The 22,272-nt window shown below is 40.0% G+C and overlaps 1 protein-coding gene across 2 annotated transcripts; it reads left to right on the top strand.

Annotated features, from left to right (window-relative positions):
- Positions 1 to 2,371: 2,371 nt before the first annotated feature.
- cacnb3a (calcium channel, voltage-dependent, beta 3a) lies at positions 2,372 to 22,065 on the top strand. Of its 2 annotated transcripts, XM_034126647.1 has the most exons (15): positions 2,596 to 2,676; positions 3,434 to 3,526; positions 11,348 to 11,467; positions 12,506 to 12,628; positions 12,726 to 12,841; positions 12,919 to 12,989; positions 13,103 to 13,122; positions 13,530 to 13,607; positions 14,866 to 14,924; positions 15,040 to 15,140; positions 15,222 to 15,373; positions 15,458 to 15,553; positions 17,187 to 17,357; positions 17,553 to 17,598; positions 18,916 to 19,123. In XM_034126647.1, exons 1-14 carry the CDS (start codon positions 2,596 to 2,598, stop codon positions 17,580 to 17,582), a joined length of 1,311 nt encoding a protein of 436 aa, XP_033982538.1. In that variant the 3' UTR covers positions 17,583 to 17,598; positions 18,916 to 19,123. The 2 variants fall into 2 exon arrangements, with proteins under 2 accessions (XP_033982537.1, XP_033982538.1); XM_034126646.1 differs by lacking the exon at positions 17,553 to 17,598 and having other exon boundaries at positions 2,372 to 2,676; positions 18,916 to 22,065.
- The last annotated feature ends 207 nt before the right edge of the window (positions 22,066 to 22,272 follow it).

Raw genomic sequence — 22,272 nt, 5'->3', positions numbered from 1 at the left:
GAATATCTTAAGTGCTTTGACAAAAAATCCATAAAAAAATGTCATCTGTGGAAGCCGTAATACTGTAAAAACTAAAAGCACGACCAATCATTTTAGCCGGCCCGGCTAAAATAACTGGATGGCCTACCTGCCTGTCAGCCTTCCATCTGTGCACAAACTTATCTCGTGCCCTCATTGGTCATGTGCGCGTTCGTGTGTGTTGGAGGAGGGGCTCTATGATGAAGTGGCAGATTTTCTCCGGTTGTGTATTTTCAAATTCTAGCGATCTCGAGCCGGTTTCTCAAACTTACCTACCCTACCTTTAAGATTTAAGAAGTTGGAACTTAAATACTTTTGAAGTAAAGACTGTGTTCAGCCTAGCTAACATATACGGAAAGCCAGCTAGCATTGTCAAAACTACAACAAAAAGCAACAACAATTCTAGTTGACGTTTATTTTCTAGGTTTAGAAATTAAAACCAGATATGTAGTTTAAAGAGCCGTTACTTAGCTTACACGGTATCATTTGGGGTTGTGTTTCCTAGCTAACAGACAAATAAATAACACAATTTTAAAGTTGTTTTTTCCACTTGATATACAGCCTAACTTACAGTCTGCTGTTATAATGGGCTCAAGATTAATCAATACATTTTGGTCGCTAAAGGCAACAAGTTAATGGTCATATTATAGCCTTAAAAGTTGTTATGCTAACATGTTAGCTCAATTGTTACTTACGTCCATGTAGCTTCATTTCCACGCTGTTTCTGGGCACCTGGTGAATGTTGTTATGGCCAATTGTCATATTATTTAAGCTATTTTGTTGCTGTCCTTCTGTAAAAATAAGACTCAATGCAGGATAAACAAGTTTCTAAAAAGCTCTTACAGGTGTTTGTATGTTGACTGACAGTGAAGCAGTGTGCAGCTTGATTGACAGCTCCCTCACTCTGCTGTCACCATGGCTGTCACTTTAGTTGCACCTGCTACCAGAGGTGGATGAAGTACTCAGATTGTATTGAAATTATTCATTTGCCCAGTTCACTGGTTAAATTGGGGGTCTATTTGAATTGCTTTATATACGACTGGGTAGCTTAACCTATAATAATATATTACAATGTCGATTAACATTTTGTATTAATAACCTACATCTGAGTAACCAGAAAAATAAATATGTAAAATAAAGTAGTGGAGTATCAAGTACAACAATTGCCTACAAAATGTAGTGGAGTAAAGGTATGAAGCAGCATAATGTAAAAATGTTTAGGTAAAGTACAAATACCTAAACATTTTTACTTGAGTAAATGTAATTAGTTCCATTACACCACTGCCTGTTAAAGACTAAACATCATCACCATTAGTTCAAAGCTCCTTCCTTTTCTCTACATTTCTCCTAAATAGCCAAGTTGATGTATGCAGCATTTGTAAGAATCAAGTAATATAATATACAAGTATACATTCTCTGAAATAGGCATAATTCTCAGTGTCGTAAAGTAACTAAGTACATTTACTCAAGTACTGTACTTATAATATATATTATTCTGAATGCACTAATTTGCATAATAAACATACTTTTACCTTTGGTACTTTAAGAATATTTTGATGCTAATACTCCTGTACTTTTACAATTACTTGAGTAACATTTTGAATGCAGGACTTTTACTTATAACAGAGTATTCCTACACTGTAGTACTGCTACGTTTACTTAAGTACAAGATCTGAGTACTTCCTCCATCTCTAATAATTATGCATATTGCTTTTAGGACTTTGATTATATTTTGATGCTTATACTTTAGTATTGTTACTCTTGGGTGCAGGCAGGACATGCATACTGTATTTCTACATTGTGCTATTACAAAAAAATACTACTATTACTTTAAGTAACAGATCCAAATACTACTTTCTCCACTGAAGTAGCATCATGAAAATACTCAAGTAAAGTATTATCAAAATTGTAGTTATACAGTACTTGAGTATCCCTGAATATTACACGCTTACTTTGATACAAGTAATTACCAGGATATTTAATCTACTGGTTACAAAAAAAAAATTGTATCTGTGTATCTGCTATCAAAAACATCTCCCTTATATTATGAATTCAGAGATCCATTCTTTGAAGATTCCACATACATTCTACTGTTGTTTATTGTATGACTCTTCCATATTACACACAAACGAGAGAGACCATAGTGTTTATATTGACTAACACACCTCTAAAAACAAAAAAAGATTATAATTGTACACCTGTATGCTCTTTTTTATTGTTATTTGTGCCCTGAAAGCCACCCTTGACACCCCCGGCAGAGCCTCACACTTAGTACGGACCTGAACGGTTACTCGCCTCGATGACGCTCCAGTAACGGTTTATTTTAGCTCCGGCATTTTTGCTGCTCGCTTAACATTTTTACCCCCGATGTAGCCTATAATAACACCCATTTTTGTTAGCTTTTTCTATCAGCTTTACTCGGATATTAATCGCCTTTTTTCCTGCCCAATTTTCCGCTCCTACATGCCGCTTCCCCCGCTCTCTTTACTGCATTTTCAATGTATTTTGTGCCCCTTGTTTCCTCCAGTAACGTTAACCCATGTCTGTGTGCATCCCGCCTCCCTGCGCTCTCAATAGATGGTGCAAGTCAAAATGTCCAAATCGCCCGTAGACCCTCTGTCTGCTGTGGAAACAGGCTCTCAATCGCACTATTTTCAGGTAAATAACCACACTTTTTATAATCCTGTATTGAAGCATCTAACGAGTTAAGTGAGAGAGAAAATGGTTAGCTCTAATGTGTTGCTACTTGTTGTTGAAATTGAGGCGTCGCGATTAGGCAGCGAGCTACTTTTATATATTTATTTAAAAATGTCACCTCCTCCGCCTTTACTAAATCTGCAGATTGATGTTTGATCTGTGAAAAGCCAGTGGGTGCGATCATTAAGACGGCTCACATATGGTACACACTCAAAGGATACGATCTCCCTAAATGTTCACGCTTGAGTCTGATTTTAATGGATTTTTATTTTGCATTCCCTTAGAATACAGAAGGAAAACAAGCACATATCAGTAATATTTGCTTGAATGTATTAGCTAAAGGACCAGGCAGACCATGCATGTTTCTGACTCACCTGTAGCCTGAATCTACAGGGCCTGCTGTCAGCATGCTCACTGCAACATCCACGCTTTCTTATTATGTGTTACAAGAGGCCTGGGGAAAATATGAGACAGAACAGTATGTGCAGCTGGATAATTCAGCCCTGAAAAATATGTGATATTGACAAAGCTACAGCCTATTATAGACACTGCTGTGGTACAAAGCAGTTCTTTTGCACCAGTTTTCTCTTAATTTAGACCTTTATGTAACACGAAAAAGCTTCACAAATCAGCATAGTGCAAGCTGAAAGGTTTGATGCTATCTGTCTATGCATCTATATTTATTCCTTCACCTGTGTGTGTCTCTCTTTCATCACAGCTGCCCAGGAAGTTGCCTAAACGCAAGAGCCGCTTCAAACGCTCAGATGGCAGCACGTCTTCTGACACAACATCCAGCTTCATCAAACGACAGGTAAAAAACAACAACTCCCCGAGCCATTTGTTTGCTTCCTTTTTCCTTGTTCATGCATGCATTTTAGACAACATCATTCCCGGGTACATCACAGTCACAGGCCGATTATCACACTGATTGTCAGTGGGAGGGAAGAGCGGCAGCTTCTATGGAAAATGTAGGCCATGTTGTTTTTTCCACTGAACAGGTGTCTCTGCATTGTTTTGTTGGTATTGCTGTCACGCCAGTATTTCCAAGGTTTAAGCTATCAAAGGGGAATCGAGTTCCTTTTTTGGACTCTCGGTAGCTACAAAAAGAGATTTGTAGCTCTGCATTTACCATCCTTGAACCAAATACATAAATGTTTCTGTTCTGCATCTTCATCCTTAGAGCAGCCTCCTCAGCTTCAGTTGTTGTTTTGCCCAGTAGAGAGCAGCAAAATACTTGAAAGCATCTCACTCCGGCTGTGAGTTACATATCAAAATCCCATCACAGCCAAGTCTTTTTAATTAATGTTTTGAGGTCAAGCACATGTGGCACACTCAGGCAGAGATTTTGTGTTATTTAATACAAAACTCTAACTGATTTCTGAGGCACTTGATGTTACTGCAGGGCTGCTGTAAATCATAACATCTCATGTATATCAGTTGATTTGATCAGGACAGTTTTAATTAACCTCCAAGTGATGCTTTATGAATAATGTATTTGATGTGGGTGTCAGAGCTGTACAGTAGTTCAGATGTTCCTGTACAATTCAGGCTGTGAGGAGTCAAGAGGTTGGCATGTGCATTCAGAGATCATCCCAAAAATGCAGCTATATGCCAGAGCAGTGGTGAACAAAGAAATCAGATCTTTTACTTAACTATAGTAATACTACAGAATGGATTGACGGCCCGTCCACACGGCGGCGTGCGTTGAAGCTTCAAAGCTTCTTCCCATTCACTTTGAATGGGGTGACGTCACGCTTTGCCGAACTGCATTGTGGTTCCGTCGCTTCGCTTTGCTCGCGTTGCTCGCTTCAAAAGTTGAGAAAAGTTCAACTTTTGAAGCTTCGACGGAAGCGTCAGCCAATCAAATCATATGCCAGTACAAGCTCTAGCCAATCAAACCGCGTGCTTGTGTGTCCGGGGCGGGAGATTCATGTGATTGGTTGTTGGTCGAGTTTCAGACACGCCCGCTGGCAAGCTTCAACACACGCTGCCGTGTGGACGCTGCGTCACAGGTAAAAGTCCTGCATTCAAAATGTAATTAATGTTAAAGTAAAACAAAGTTTAAGTATGAAAACATACTATTGAAAGTACTCAATTTGCAGTTCATCATTTAAATGTTGCCACTGATAAAGGAGTTTTTTTTGTTTTTTTTTAACTATACATTATTTTCTGCCTGTGCATTTCCCCAAGGGATCCAAAAAGATTATCTTAACCTAATATAATACATGTTAAATTATTTGTTGATTATATTTTGTATTACCAATATGAATCTTTATATAACTAAAGTTAATCAAAACATGTAGTGAAGTAAATAGTGCAATATTTGCCTCAAATGTGTACATAAGTACAGTACTTGAGTTAATATACTGATATAATAATAGGAAGTTAGGAAGGATTCAAATATCCTTCCTCAAAAGGAGACTGATGTACCAATGATAGAAACTTCAAGACTAATTCTGTAGGCTTTAACCCAGTCTTAAGTATCAGTTTAGTCCTGATTAACTAATCTAGAGCTGAAATAATTAGAGTACATAGAAATATAATCGCATAAATGGCATTGTTAACAAAAACATTGACCGTATACACGAGTATTTGAGTTCAGGACTGTTGCTTTTACAAAATAATTAATTAAACAATGTCAACCTGTTAGTGAAGAATTGCGATGGATGTCTTCCAATGTTTTCTAACTTTTTTTTTAAACTAAACCCTTTATCGTCATTTAATTACATGAACGAAGTTATTTCCAGCATATTTATCAATAACGATAATGACTTGGTCCTTATTATCATCTGTTGTTCTCTTATTGGATATGTCAACTCATATACAAAATAAAGTAAAGCATCTCTAGTGAATTCAAGCAAAAGGGAAATAACATGTTGCCAGTTCCAACTTAAATTCTTTGTTATTTTAATCGATTAAGCTTTTTCTTTTAAGCCATGGTTATTCCAGTTAGATACGTAGTCAATGAAGTATTGTGTAGTGAATATAAAGCAGCCATCACAACTTTCCAAAGTGATTTGGATTTATGTGACCAACTCAAAATAATATATCATTTTCTATCAAAGAAGCAGCAAATGTTCATCACATGGAGCTAGAAGAAGCACATATTTGGCATTCTTACTTGAAAAGAGTACGACAGGTAGTGTAAACATGACAATGCAGCACCCCGTGTCAAACATCGAGACAAAATAAAAACTAACGATAAAGGAAAATTGCAGTATGAGAGTATAACAATTGTAGCCATTTTAAGGATAGTTAATTAATTTTGATGATAATAAATTACCAAAACAATGGATTTATTATCCATCATATGTCAATTAATATCCTTTATTTGACTGTTCCTTGCAGCTATAACTAAAAAGTAGCTGAAAAGGAAGTAGTTTGAAGACTTAATTAAATAAAAAATTCCACCCTGAAATTCACCCGTCTTTCTCACCAGAACGATTCATGGCAAACGTAATGAAAAAAGATTCATGCACAGCACCATTAGCATGAGGGAATGTGCAGCAGTCTAACTGGGAGACGTTAGTGAGAAAAAGGAAAGAAAAAGGGCTGAGCAGACATCTTCTGCAGGCGGGGGCATTAGTTATCCTGATCGGGGGGCTTAATGACAATCTCCAGATTCCCTGAGAATATTGCACAGCTTAAAATATTCATGATGCTCATTTTGAAGGCCTCAGGCGATGTGATGTGTGGGTTCATTGTTCACACGAGCACCTTTTAGTTTCTTTTCAATCATTATACCTTCTCTCTCTGCACGCACAACAGGCACCCCCCCACCCCTCCCCCAACCAACACCACCAAACCCAAAGGTGATGTGATAAAGTGTTTCATGCAGAGCGAGTAGATTTCCTAAACAAGGCAGATAGTTTCTTGTCTGTGATAGGGGTGGGGTGTCTATGGAGGAGCAGTGGAGTATGACTCATTTCTGCAGCAGGATACAATAAGCAGTATGCTGCCATAAGTGTGGATATATATGTGTTACATATGTAGGACATGAGGGGTTTGAGACAGAAGGAGAGATTTTGAGCTGCAGCCTCTCCGTTTCCCCTCTTCCTCTGCGTGTTGAAGTGGACTTTAATAACCAAGAATGGGGATGTAAATTTGGAGACGTGGTTCGATCGAGTGACGCAAAAAGCTGCGTTGGTTCTTCACGTTGTTGTGCGTGTGTGTGTGCGTGTGTTTGGATGGGACGAGGTGGGGTAAGAATAGAAAAGAAGGTGTTGCCGGCTCCAGTGCAGGTCGTCCCTGGTTAGGGGACGGGACACAGGACAGTCTGCATTTTACAGCATGTAGTGTGTAGAGAGAGAGGGAGGGACCGGCAGCAGCAGCACATTAACTGAGTAAGTACAAATGACTCTCGACACACTCTTCTTCTCCTCATCTCCTTCTTCATCTCTTTGTAGCCTTTACATTGTTGCTGCTCCTCTCTTTCTGTGTTCCTTTGTCTTCCTTCTTCGCCTCCCCTTCTTCAGCAATGCTTTGTTTCTCTCATTTTCTTCCCCTGCTCTACTTTTTGATTGCCATCATCCCCGTGTTTGCGCTCTTCACAGTTCCTTGTGATTGATCAATTTGACATACAGTATGCCTGATGTTGACTTTGATATTGATGTAACCACTGAGTGATTTATTGCGTTGTGTGTCAGAGAGCTCTGTGCATGTGTAACTTGCTGACATTGAAGTACGACCGCACAGTTAATCGAACACTTTCTGAAATTGGATATTTGGCTACTGGATTTCCAAATCACTGGAGCTTGCAGTTTTTCGTGGTGTTTCAGACTCCTGAATATTATATTCTGCTGTTGTGCAGATTCTCTTTCCTGCCCAAAAAGCCTGAGGAATTTGATTTTAGTAATAGCATGCACTTCCTGCCTATTGTTTTTGTATTTAAATAACATACTGCGTTGGGCATTTTAAATACATTTATTTAAAATCATATATTTTCAACATTTCATCTTTAAGGCTTGTTCCTTCTGGTGATGCTAGCGTTGTGGATCTAGGGATGACAAAATAGATCTGTGTGTCAGTCCATCCCTTGGTTCAGGCTGAAATATCTCAACAACTATTTGATGGATTGCCATTAAAGTTTGTCTAGACATCATGACTCCTAGAGGTTGAATTGTAGTATTTTTGGTGGTATAGTAACTGTTTATTGAGTGCCATAATCTGTAGGTCAACATTTCTATAATTATCTAACCAAATGTGCAAAAAACCACACATTCCCATCTTCAACTATGAAGATTAACATGAACATCAGAATGTTAGCATTGCCAGCGGGAGTAAGTCAGCATAAATTCATTTAGAGAGTGACTTTTGGAAGAAGCTTATCTTGAAGTCGGAGTATTGAAAGTAAAAAAGTAAAACATGAATTTCCATGAAACGCATATAGCCTTTCTGAGGTTTTCCAGTGACATCAAACCAAAGTCAGCAACCAAAACCTGTCAGTATCAGCTGGTTTTGGTTCAGTAAGCCTTCCTTTGAGCACTATGTGACTATAACAATTGGAGGTACTTGCATACATAACAGTATGAGTTTAAATCATTAACAAGCAGGGATTAAACATTATTGATATAAACTTATAAGTAACTTCAAAGAACTTAAAAAAAACATGTTCACTATGGATTAAATTACTATGTGTTATGAAAAGGAAGTCACTCTATGATGAACCTACAGAGAATTATCAACTGAGTCTACAGCGTTAAAACCAATTTTAGCTCAATGTTTGGTCTCCTCCGCCTCATAAGGGTTCACTCAGATCTCAACATGGAAAAAAACACTACAACATGCAGTATCTAATAAAACAACATCCAAAAAGCCCTGATAAACCAACTGAACACTACCTACTCCAAACAGCAGACAGACAAAGTTAGCAACTACTGTACTTGGTGAACATAGTGCAGCACTAGGCAACTTTAAAACCAGATACTTAGTTCAGGAATTGGTGGAGACCAAATATACTTGACATACTTTATTAAGGATAGTTAGTTAACCTACTATTCCTTCATACTATGCAAATAGAAATTGAAAGCAAAGTGTTAATCTGATGTACTGATGTATCAGTATTATAATGTTTCAAATGACTGTAGAAGTCCCCTGCTGCTCTGTCCCTAGCTTGTAGGATGACTTGGCCCTCTCGGGGACTCGACTATCTGGATGACACACTTCCTTGTCGGCCCCTCCCTGTGGAGCTGAGGCCATCAGTGTTGCAGTGTGAAGAATAATCACAGAAGCAGAATAGGAAGGAACAGAGTTAAATTTAGCCTCCAGACGGGGACATTAGCAGTAAATTAAAAAAAAAACAGAAGAAACAAGACATCCTCTAGACCAGACGATAAAAGATGCACTCACATCATTACACTCTGCATTGCAGCTCAGTTTCACCTGCAAAAACACACAGTTTCTGTTCACTCACATTGGCTGCTTTGTTTGAGGGTTTGACAGGTAGCCTGTGTGCAGCAGAGGTCCACAGCCTCATGTCCAAACATTAATAATGAACAGCAATCACAGCCCAGGCAGCTCTGTGTGCTCCAACATCATTAAACAGCTCTCTGACATAACGCCTTTCCCTTGCGCCCACCACCATATTTATTCCACTTTAATGTCTGTGTGTGTTTGAGCGAGTGAAGGCAGGGACGCTGTTACAGTGAGAAAGATTCAGAGCCAGGTATGAAACTCTCTGTGACCGCCACTATCTGTGTGTCTCTGTCTTCTCATGGTCTTTTTTCTGCCTCCCCCCCCCCCCCCCCCTGCTGTTTCCCCTCTTTTCTTCTATATGTGATGAGGATAGATATCTAGGTCTCACTCCACTCCTTCATAGCATTTTATTATGTTCTAATCTCATCTTCCCCTCGAGATAGCCTTGCTTTATCGTGTCGTATAAATCGTTTATACACTCTCTCGTTTCTACAACCATCCTTCAGTCACTCTCCGTCCTCGTAAACATTCTTCTCTTCAACCCCCCCCTCCTCCCCATCTCTCTTTCTATCCCGTTCTTCCTCCTCACCCTCCGTTTCTCTCTCTCGGTGCTGCTCTGGCACTGGTGCAGTGTTGCTTTGCAGAGCTTGTGAGTGCTAGAAATCAGATCTAGTTATCTAACATAGACACACAACCTAAAAGATAAACAAGGAGAGGTGTCCGCTCGCCGTTTCTCTGGGGCTTGAGGTGGTAAAACATTATTTTGGATTATATATATATATATATGCAGTCTGAAGTGCAGAAAGGTGGTGGTTGTTCTTCATGTCTTGGCACTTTTTTTTGTGCATTTTATGCCTGATTTTCCTTTTGTTGTGCTGCTGCTAATTGGTCCTCCAGAGGATTCGTTTGTATATGTTGGGCAAGATGGATGACCAGGACTAAGTCGCTGCACTCTGGAGCAGAAGAAACCCAGAGAGGAAACTGTGATGTGTGCTTTTTCTAGTTTATTTAAATCTTTGCAGGATTATGCTTGGATAGTCTCTACATATGTGAATGTTAGTGTGCATAATGGAGTAACCTGTGAGAGGTTTAACTTGGTCTGCCTCATTCATCACTTCTTTTATTCTTTTTGTGTTTTTCTTCGCTTCCTGTCTCTCCCCCCCCCCCACTCTTCCTCTCTCTCCCTTTTTCTCTCTGTTGCCCGACTTGGATTTGTTTTTGCTGCAGCGGTTCTCTTTACTGACAGATTCAGGACTGAGTTCCTTCAGAGAATCTAAATAGATGCCAAATATAGGAGAGCACACACAAACTGCATCACCTCTTCATATTCTTCGTTTTAATCTTAGGACCTAAACATCATGGTTACCATCTATTTTCTACATTAACCATTATTTGTTTTGGCTAAAAAAATATCTGTAACATTGAAGAAAACTGCCCATTATCATTTGTTGTAAGAGTCCATGGAGTTGTTTTCAAATGTCTTTTTTCAGTCAAAAACCCAAACATATTGAAGTTACTTTCATATAAACCTCACATTTTAAGGAATAATTGCAATGTCGTTTTTTGTCCATTTAAATGATTAGCAGAAGAAATGTAAATAAGTAATCGATTTAGCTCTACAGGTTATGACACAGACATTTAAGAAAATATGAACAGGAAACCGCTTTTCAGGTTTTGAATAAAAGCCAACAGCACTTTTCAAGCCATTTTTTACTTTGTGTAAAATGTGTCTTTGTGGGCTTTATCTGTCGCTTTCAGCTTAGTGTGCGAGCCATCACTGGGATTTGTCCTTAAACCTCTTACAATAAAAATGATAACCAGCATATATTTAGCTAATGAGGAGATGTCCTTGGAGAATAAACATGGGGAACAGAGGATGTATATATGTGCTGCACTGTGGGGGATGATGGAGTGGATTGGGGCCAAGCAGGAGAGAAGAGGAAGCAGTTGCCTCCTTTGTGCTATATTTGGTCTACCAGAGGATGGCTGGTGTGGGAGAGCAACGCATTGTGTTGTAGATACATGAATGTGTTCATGAATGCAGACACATATTTGCATGCACACCTGCACACGGACTGCAGAACAGAAAGACAGATGAAAGCGTGAACAGAAGCAGTAGATCTGTGCAAACTCATAGTAATATCCCTCTGTAATCTTCGCATTACTAGATGGTCTAAATAAAAAAAAATATTAATTACAGATGTCTCTCTCCTAACAGGGGTCGGCTGATTCGTACAACAGTAGACCGTCGGATTCAGACCTGTCAGCAGAGGAGGACCGCGAGGCGTATCGGCGTGAAGCCGAGCGCCAGGCACAGCTGCAGCTCGACAGAGCCAAGGTACCTTTATACACCGATATACACTGATACCAACTTCAGTATTTCAACTGTTTTATAAGCGGGGGGATGCATGTGGGTGCTCCAATGATCCAGAATAACTTTAATTTATACCCTGATGAACATAATATCATCCAAAAACACAAAGAAAACAAATTGATATAAAATGTGAAGGATCTGGACGTACAGTCAAATCCTTCTTACTGTTTATGTTCAACTCGACACTTGCATGTTCACAGAAGTAGAATTTAAGTCTATTCAAGACTAAGCACGGCGTCTCTGAATCATGTTATGTATCAACCTGTTACTGCTCTTAATGTTTACATCTGGTCGGGTGTTTGTAACTGTAACACACTCAAGGCTGATTAAAAACGGTGCCTTTTATGACAGGCTGTGTACTTTATTGGTCACCAAACTGTTGCTGTGAACTGACCACTACTATAACCTTACTTTGTGTAAATAATGATATCCATAAGATATACTTTAGCATTCATATGCTTTTAAATCCACAGCACATCTACAGCCAAACTGCTGTCTTCAGTGCTAACAAATTGTTCTGCAAGTCATTCAATTCTTGGCTATAAAATCTCAAGGCAAACCTCAAGTCTAGATCAACAGGTCCGAAGTCAAGTCTAGGTCCTAAACTTTCATTAGTCCTGAAAAAGTCCTCAGGAAATCAGGACATCAAGAAAAGACAAACTCTGCAGTTTACTTATTGATTGTAAAAGACAACAATGCGACTTCAAATCTTCAACGCAAAAAAAGTCGCTACACGTGTTACGTTATGTACACTAGTTGTGTAGCTTTGCCAAAAAAAAAATCAGGCTTACCTGAACTTAAACGTATTTTGTTCACATAAACACATTTTATTGAGTGTTGAGCCTCATAAAAAGAGTACATTCTTTGTCAATTGTCTTATGTGTGGTCATTGGCTGCTGTCAGAGTCAAATGTAATGTCACAAGATTCATGACTGGAGTCCAAACAGTGTCAAATGTTTGTGTCTACACCACTAACAAGTGATAATCTTATTGTTTGTACAGTCCAAACCTGTAGCGTTTGCAGTAAAGACGAATGTGAGTTACTGCGGGGCTCTGGACGAGGACTGTCCTGTCCAAGGAGCTGCAGTCAACTTCGATGCCAAAGACTTCCTGCACATCAAAGAAGTGAGTAAATAATATCTGTGGCTAGTGATGATGAGCTCCCCTACTACACTAAAAGATGATATGTGACGCGGTGCTGTTGTTCTTCTGAACTTTACAGAAGTATAACAATGACTGGTGGATCGGCCGGCTGGTGAAGGAGGGAGCAGACATCACCTTCATCCCCAGCCCTCTACGACTGGAGGCCATGAGACTCAAGCAGGAGCAGAAACAAAGGTAAGTTAACACTATCAAACCTCTCATGTGCCATTTCCTCAATATTAGTTGAATAATTTTGAGTGTTGCTGTTGCAGGAAAACAGGGGGTAACTCCTCTAGCTTGGTGACAGGGAACTGGAGGACAACACCGCCATCTGCAGGTGAATGTAAGTACCACAGGTCTTCTTATTTATGCTAGAACAAAAACAAGTTTCCCCTTTGCTGTCTTCTTCTTCCTTCATTTTACTTTCATTGATTGCTATTTTCTTGTTTTCACAAGCCAAACAGAAGCAAAAACAGGTAGGTTTTGTTTTTTCTATGATGAAACAGCATTTGTGAAGAATACATGTCTTTTATCGTTTATCTTCAAAGGACTTTACTAGGTTATCTGTAGGTCTTTGAGAGTCTAATAATAGTCATAAATTATATATTGTATGAACCAGCTAGCAGGAAAGGTTATACCTTTACGATTACTTTAACAAACTACATACCTTTTTTAACTGAAAGTGCTACAGAGGATTATTGTTTTTTGACATTATGTGTAGTCAGTTGTTTTTTTCAGTGGAACAAAAAGTCCTCGATTCCTCAACTCTGCAGAAAACCTGATGTTTATGCTTTTCACAAACGCAAACTCATCCCCCCTTTATCTTACCCCTGCTGTCTCTGTTCTTCATCCCCCTTCCCTCGTCATCCCCTATTTCTGGCAGGAACACGTCCCTCCCTACGATGTGGTGCCCTCTATGAGGCCGGTGGTCCTCGTGGGACCCTCGCTGAAGGGCTATGAGGTCAGTCTCTCTACGTTTCACCTCCAGCAGCTGCTTCACTCTGTCCTCTGTTCAAATGTTCCTGCACTGCTGCTTTTTGTTCAAATGAGAATTAAGGAATCTATAGTAAGGCTGGGATTTTCATTTCTGAAATCTGTTTAATATATTGTCCAATAATCTTTAAGAAGCCAACGGACATTTTGCTTGATGTTTTATTTTAGATGTAGTCATTTGTTTTTGTGGAGGTCAAATATGTGTTGACAGCAAATGTAGTCCAAAGAAGCAATATGTTCCTCAGTGCGTTCTGTATTGATCAAGAAAGCTGATTCCTCTTGTTTTTGGGGTAGTGCTGGCAGTGCCTCCATGTACCAAAACGTTTTTTTACAAAGTGATGTTGGCTCAAATCTACAGGCACCCTCAAGAGATTAAAACGAGATATTATGTCTTGTAAAATATGCAACTAGTTAGAAAAGGATCAATGTTTTCATATAAAGTAAAAATACTTTTACTTGAGGCCTCGTTTTGGCTACTCTAGACTTTAAAGGTCCCATGCCATGGCCATTTCTACTGATCATAATTCCATTGTTGAGGTATACTAAAATAAATGTATATTGTGCAATTTTCCAAACTCACATTGTTTTCTCATACAGCATCTCTGTATAGTATGTTTATTCACTCTCTGTCCTAAACGGCTTGTTGGAGCTCCTGCCCCCCCCCCCCCCTCCCTGTGAGCCCAGTGGCCGTCTGCGAGACAACGAAACACAGCGAAACCCAGCGAAACCCAGCACGAAACACACACACACCCGCAGCCTGGCTGGGAGTTTGTGTGTGTGCCCAGGCTGACTTCCGCGGTGTCTCGCTGTCTCGCCGACCCCACACCAGTGAGCCAGCTCAGTGTCCCGCTCCTCGCAGCAGCGAGCCTCGCAACGTCCCGCCGTGTGTGTGTGTGTGTGTGAGGAAGTCCGCGGATTGGTCCAAATGTAACGGCTCCGCGGACGTGACGTAACGTTACGTCACTATACCCGAAATACGTCACTATACCCAAGAAGTAAACAATGGAAAAAGAGAAATCCCAACGAGGCGTTTTGGGGCAGCATAGACAGGTCTTTTCTGTGTTAGAGTTTTACTCGCTACAGGGTGCACTTTGAGGGTTTTTGACCGTTTACATGCAGAAAAACCTTCATAACACACAAGGGGACGGGTAATAACCGGAAAAGCATTCTTGTGGAGATTTGTCTTTAGAAAATATATGTTTCTTACCTTTTATCTTCCCACCTAGGTAACAGATATGATGCAGAAAGCTCTCTTTGACTTCCTGAAACACAGATTTGATGGAAGGTCAGTATTATGAAGACATAACAGAATAGTCTCTGTAGATATGTTGGGTCAATAGTTAAAGCAAATCAAATGTAAAAGTCTCATAGCATATTTTTCCTCTTTATATTTGCGGCAGAATCTCAATCACACGTGTAACTGCCGACCTGTCTTTAGCCAAGAGATCTGTCCTCAACAAAAGACCCATCATGGAGAGATCCAACACTCGCTCCAGCCTAGGTGAGCGTAACATTGTCATTATGAAACCTTTTAGTATAAAGAAGCAACAAGTCGTAACTAGAATCTTTTGTATACGTGCAGCCGAGGTTCAGAGTGAGATCGAGAGGATATTTGAACTCGCCAAAACCCTGCAGCTGGTGATTCTGGACGCTGACACCATCAACCATCCCGCACAGCTCGCCAAAACCTCCCTCGCTCCCATCATTGTCTACGTCAAAGTTTCCTCACCAAAGGTACAGTAAGTTACTTCACTCATGAACTCAGACTGCCTCAACTTTCCCATTTTTGACATTTTATTGTCCCATTTCGTCTCTCAGGTGCTCCAGAGGCTAGTCAAATCCAGAGGGAAGTCTCAGAGCAAACACCTGAATGTGCAGATGATGGCTGCCGACAAACTCTCTCAGTGCCCTCCTGTGAGTGGAGGCTTCCTTTTCTAGTTCTTTATCTGATATCTCATTAACTGTTCGATGCAGACAAAAGACATTACTGGGGCCCAGAGGATAAAACCTGTTGACTTTGGTGTTCCCCTGACTTTGTCTTCAACCGGTTCACATTGTTCGTCTTTTTGAAATATATCAACAACTACTGGATGGACATTTGGTTCACATATTGGCATGGGGGTTAAGTGAAGCAGCAAGGGAAGGGCCCACATTTAGGTTTTATTGCAAACATGAAAGTATATGCGCTTACTGGCATGTGTAGACAAATCCAAATAGAAGCAGTATTGAGTCCATGGAAAAGTGCAGGCCGGTCTATGTAACAGAAAGTTAGAAAAACAATGATACACGTACCAGAGGGAATGAGCGGTAACGGCCGGTTAAATCGCACAGGGCTGATTAGGGAAGTGGAAACAGGTGATCAGGTGGGCGGAGGAGCTCAGTTGACTGGATGGAAAGAGGTTACTGCAGGTCAAATAAAGAGAGTTGGATAAGACTGAGGGCATCTGGTGGACAGGTAGAGAATAACAATGAACAGCTGGATATTTAAATGTGTTGAATATGTGACTTTTATTTGGTTAAAGATCATATATATGGAAAAGAAAACAATGACACCCATTAACTGTACTTTGTGTTGTGCTTATTTTCAAATGTTATCATGCTCACACCCCAAATTAAGACAGTGTACATCAGGGGTGTCAAACTCAAGGCCCGGGGGCCAAATCCGGCCCGCGACTTCATTTTATGTGGCCCGCAAGAGCTTGCAAAGAATATAATATGTTTATTATACGGTTACATGCCGGTTTACAGAAGCACATTGCCAATAAACAACATGTCCCACAATGCATCTCATTTTGTGACATGCGCACTGAAGAGACTTGCAATTATTTGCCCTAGACTTCTGCTTTCAGACGTAGTTAATTATGAAGTTATTACCCTATCCGATAATAATCCAATGCAGAGGCAATAATGTAATATAATACATTATTTTATATATTTATATCGTCTTAAAGTTACAACCGGCCCTTTGAGTGCAACCATAATGCTAATGTGGCCCGCGAGGAAATTGAGTTTGACACCCCTGGTGTACATGGTTAAAGTTATACTTGTGGAACATCAACATATTAGCATTATGAGCATTTTGACCATTTGACATGTGAAACATTAACGGAAAAAGTAAAATAACTGAAGAAAGGGTCACTTAATTCTTGGATTATAAAAAATTGATTAGCCTTCACAGTCACCATAGCTCTACCCAATTGTAATACTTTTTGAGTAGATAGACAAACATCAACCAATACACCTTATTTGAAGAGAACTATACCTATGGTTATAATCCTATTACTGAAAGAGGAGACTATACTTACCCAGAGGTGTAACGTAGTTTCTAGGTTTAAACTTCCAAGTCTTTTACATCTCAAATCATCAAAAGTATTTATTTAAAGTCCCTATAGCTCCTGGATTTTGGGCTTACTTGCATGCAGGTTATATTTTATATTTTGACCGACTTGAAGTGAAACAGTGCTCCTTTCAGCCTGCAAAATTAAGTCTTTTTTCCACTGAATACAAGATGATGTAATTGCTCTTTTTTGTTTTCGTTCACTTGAAGGATATGTTTGATGTCATTTTGGATGAGAACCAGCTGGAGGACGCATGTGAGCACTTGGCTGAGTACCTGGAGATTTACTGGCGTGCGACTCACCTCCCGGGCAACACGCCTCTCAACCCGCTGCTGGAGCAAACTCTGATGACCCCGCCTTCTGCCATCTCCAGCCTCCAGGTGAGTGTGTCTTTACCTGTGTAGAAAGCACTGTTTAAATACTGATGTAAGTCTAGAAATCCTGTTTTGAACACGTTGTTTGTTGTCACTGTCTCTACCAGCTCTCATCTCAGATTCTCACTCCTTCGTTTGGTTTTGATTGTCTCCAGTTGTCTTGTGTGTCCTCTCACTCATCCATGCTTAACATTTTTGCAGTTTTCTGAAACACAGGAATTAATTGAATGAACGCTTACAAAATGGGGTGAGTAGTAGGGTTTATATGTATATTTATTTATATTTGCACTCTCAACCCCAGCAATGCCCTTGTACACTACGCAGCGGCTGAAAAAGTGAATGAACAGCATTTTATTCATTCAGATCTCACCACAGAAAATAGGACGTGTTGTTTTTTTCTTCATTGCATCCCTTCCTTTACTCGATGGTCTCGGGTGAATCACTGCTCCACACGCTTTTCGGGAGAAAAATTCACAAAGCAGTGTCAATTTAAACCGTAACTGAGATTGTCACCTTTGTGAAATGATAAAACGTTTGAATGAAATGTAGAAATCTGAACGCTTATTCTCTATTTTTCATTCGCCGCTCGTCCTTTTCCCAGCATGCTTTGTGAATGGTGCCCCAACTCACTGTAACACATGGTGCTATATTGAATGACATTAAAGATTTATGCTTAAATAATGTATTCAACAGAACTAAATGCATCATTTACACAACAATAAACGGAGAGCATAACATCAGCACTGTTATGTTCTGGATTAACCTCCTGACCATCCATACAAACGTTTCACTGGCATTTTTGTTTTGGTTGTATTAATCTGTGCTCAAGCAGACAAAACACTGGAAACTAAAGAGGACTTTGAAGAGACTTTACCAAAACTGCTGCATGCCAAATATTAACATAGTCTGTTTTATTCTGTTACTTGCAGATTTTGTATTACATTCAGTACAGAACGTCATGTTTTCTTTTACATTTGAAGCTTCTATTGAGGTTATGGAATTAATTGATTTACATTTTGAAGCATCATTTTAACTTCAGCTGAACTTTAGGAAGGCTAGGCAGTTTTATCTGTAAAGCATGGTTTATACACAGAGGTAGGTTCAAGGTACTGTACAGAGCAGTTAGAACAACACAGTTTAAAACACTCAAATAAAAGATACATTAAAAAATAAAATTAAGAAATAAAGAAATATTTATAAATTAATACATAAAAAGTAAAATAATAAAATAATCATGAGGCCTTTGGGATTTGATAAGAAAACGTTTTTTAGACTGCGTTAAACAAACTAAGGCGTGTGTTTGCAGTCAGTGAGGACTAGAGGAACAATGCACCAAGCATTACATTTTTTAATATAAATATGCACTGTCATGTTGTTACAAGATAGATTTCCTTCAAAGTCCTTCAGGATGTAGTGTTTTATGTTATCGACCCTCTTCCCTCTGTTTGCTGTCTTCTGTTACCATAAAAAGTTTGAGTTGCTTAAAAATCCACCCTGTTCTCAGAGCTTCCTGTTGACTCTCTTTCTTTCTTTCCTTCCCCTCCATGACGGTATGATCCTCCAGAACAAGAACCAGCCGCAGCCTCGTGAGGCAGGGGGATTGGAGGGTGAGGAGGAGGCGGGTGAGGAGGCCCCCTCCCCCCTGGAGCAGGACAGTCTCATGCCGTCTGACGAGGCCAGCGACTCCCTGTCCCGCGGCCGGAGGGGGAGCCCGGGCCAAAGGGTGGCTGTGGAGGACGAAGAGGAGGAAGAAGAAGAGGAGGAGGAGGAGGAGGAGGAGGATGAGTTTGCCTCCCCCTGCCATGCTCGCACTTACAGGGACGTGTACCCCCCCCAACGCGGGCACAGCAGCAGCAGCGCCCACAGTGCCAACGGGCACGAGTCAGAGGACCGGCTGCTGCAGCGCGAGGCCCAGCAGGGCCACAACCAGAGGAACAACCGCCAGCGCAGCCGCCCCTGGCCCCGAGACACCTACTGAGGAACCCCCCCCCCGGCCTCCAGATCAGCCCTCCAACTGTCCCAAACACACAACTTAGAGATGAAAAAACCTGCCCCAAAATCGTCTCCAAATCAGAAACAGATGCCCCGTTTATAAAGTACACAACTTTAGGTTGATTTTTTAAGAATTGACAGTCACTCTCTTCCAGATTCCCAGATTTAATTATTTTTAGGGGTCGCACTGACCTCTTCAGGGTCAAGTCTTTCAGATTAAAGGGACAATTCCCCACCTTTTAAGTGGATGTCCAATCAGTTTTTATGGTTAATTTAATCAATTGAAAAAAGTAATCCCTCTGTGCATGCTTTATTGATCGAGGAAGCTGGTTCCTCCTGCCTACATTTACCAGGAGGCATTGTGTCTGCAGACGCAGGGTTTCCTCCAGCTCCTCCTAGGAGTGAGATGAAACTCTGTCAAATGTATCTTTGCCCTTGCCATCCTCTGGTTGTATAGACTGGTTAAATATTTTTTAGAGCAGCTTTAGAGCATGCAAGCCCCCCTGGCCACCAGGGGGGGATACTACTAATCTAAGATAAGGTTGCCTGTAGTTCTTCCTTGCATCAAAATACATCAGTCACCTTAAAATGACTGCTTGATGCAGGAAGAACAGATTTGTTCGCAGGAGAACTCAGTTTTCTATCAATATAGCATGCACTGAGGAATATATCGCTTCAATCGACTACATTTACCATCAAAACTGGTTGGATGTCCACAAAAGGTGGTCGGTTTCCCCTTAAAGTCAACAGGGCTACTCCCTCTGCAATGGAAAGGTTTCAGGCTACCAGCTGTACGCTAACTCAAACTTTAGCTGCTCCGCCTAAAGTTTCTCTATTGTAGGATGTCTCATATACTGGCCTTAAAATTCCTAAGACTTTTAACTATCTTTACTATTGCATGTTTTGAGTATAATTATTTTAAGACTATTTGCACATTGACGTCAGAACAGGAACTGAATGATCTTTACGGATAAACTAATGTAGGAATGTCTTCTTATGGGAAATAGTAATGCATTTGATTACAATGTATATACTGTATGGGCACCTGGTTTTGTTTCATTGCTACTATATTTGTTGGATTTTGTTTATATGGACTTGTTTGTTGTTTTTGGAGAAATGTTGCCACCCATGTGTTTTTACTCTGAAGATGGTGATGGAGACACACACACACGGTATGAAGCTGCAGTACATTACAGTGCTTCTTTCTGGGCATCACTCGTCTTTTGCTGTTGCACAATCACTCTTTACACCTCTTAAGGAAGACAAAAAATATATAAAAACGAGCACAGAGAATGTAAACACAACTAAGAAAAAGGGAATGTTATCTTTTTAAAGGGTGAATTACCAAACTCGCTTGTTTACATGGAATCATTCACATATTATTAAGCACACGCTGCACACACGCTGCAGCTTCAGATCTCCAGAGAATGTAAGCTTGCATGCCTTTTTTGCACCTCCAGCACCACCCGGTGTCTCCAAAACCCAACCGATCGCCCTGTAATTCGATTGTAGCACGTTATTGATTGTAGCATCCACAGTTTCTACACTTAATCTCACCCCCCCCCCGTGTGTCTTTGCCACTCATTGCGTTACGTACTGCAGTTTTATTCGGGTTTTTATCAAAGCAGATCCTCAGGTGTAAGTCCTACACACTCATCGCGCTCAAATCCACGAATGTGTCGTGCTCGTGAAGGACTCGTAGCACACGTGACACGATGTCATTCCGTTCCTGCATTATTAATATTATTATTGAGTCCACCAGCCGATGAAGTGTTAACAGCCGGCTTTAAGAGTTACTGGTTTACTGCTTCCATGTCTCACAGGTATCTCTATCTAGTGTTCTGTATATTTTGAAGACAAAAAAAATCAGCATGATTGAAAAAAAAAAAAAAATCTATGCAAGTGTTGCATGAAATCTGATTGTTTCTTTTTACAGTTAAGTATTTCAGTAATGCATTGATTCTGATTCTCCTCGTTGTCTTGTAGTGATAGTCTTGTATTTGGGGCTACTCACTCCTCACACCACTAACAACACTATGACTAAAAAATAATAATCAGAACGCATCACTTTATTTATCCACAGACATTATTTGGGTGGACACTGGTTGACGCACTTTTAAAAGTCACTCACTTAAAAAATTGTCCCAGATCAGGCCCAGGATTTATTTTTGATGATTAAAAATGAATGAGTGAATTATTATTAAAGCCCTGCATGCTTTAGTTCACCAATTAGCTATTTTCATTATATTTTGGCAGAGTATGTTTTTCAAAGCGGACCAATTTAGCGACTGATAAAAGCAGTTGAAGTTTTTCAATTTATGAAGCACAATTTTTACAAGGGTTATCATTTAGTTTCCTCTGTCTTATTCTGTATGCAATACTAAGCTAACATTGAACAACTTTAAACGCCTTAGACCATCTGGACTTCCTCTTTCTGTGTGAGTAGATTTAAAGAAAAAAATTGCACTACTTTTTTTTGGGATGGTTGCTTTGTGATGCAATAACTGCACTAAATATAACCGTGTATCCACCAGACTACCACAGCGTGCTAGCGTGACCCAACACGCCTCTTCCCTCTATTTATCAAAAGAGACAGCAAATGTGTAAAAAGTGAGACATTTCCTGCCTGATGCTGTATAGAATGCTTTCTATTTGAAAATAGATTTACAATGCTAAGTAAAAATATGACTAAAAAGAAAATAAAAACATGACATTTTATGTACTTTTAATTGTTTGGGTCCTTTTTTTGTTTCACTATAATACACTCGGTTGTAAATCCACTTCTGAGCAGTGCCGAGAACCTTTGTACAGACTTTTGTATTACATAAACTAACTTGAGGTGGACATTTGTGGTTCTTAGTTAACAGCATTGGACAGATTCACACAATTTGGTGAACATATGAAGCTCAGCGTAAGTTCTTTCAGGAAT

This window comes from Trematomus bernacchii, unplaced genomic scaffold, assembly GCF_902827165.1.
Source record: "Trematomus bernacchii unplaced genomic scaffold, fTreBer1.1, whole genome shotgun sequence".
In the NCBI taxonomy this organism is placed as follows: Eukaryota; Metazoa; Chordata; class Actinopteri; order Perciformes; family Nototheniidae; genus Trematomus; species Trematomus bernacchii.
This window is presented reverse-complemented; position numbering and strand designations above follow the sequence as displayed.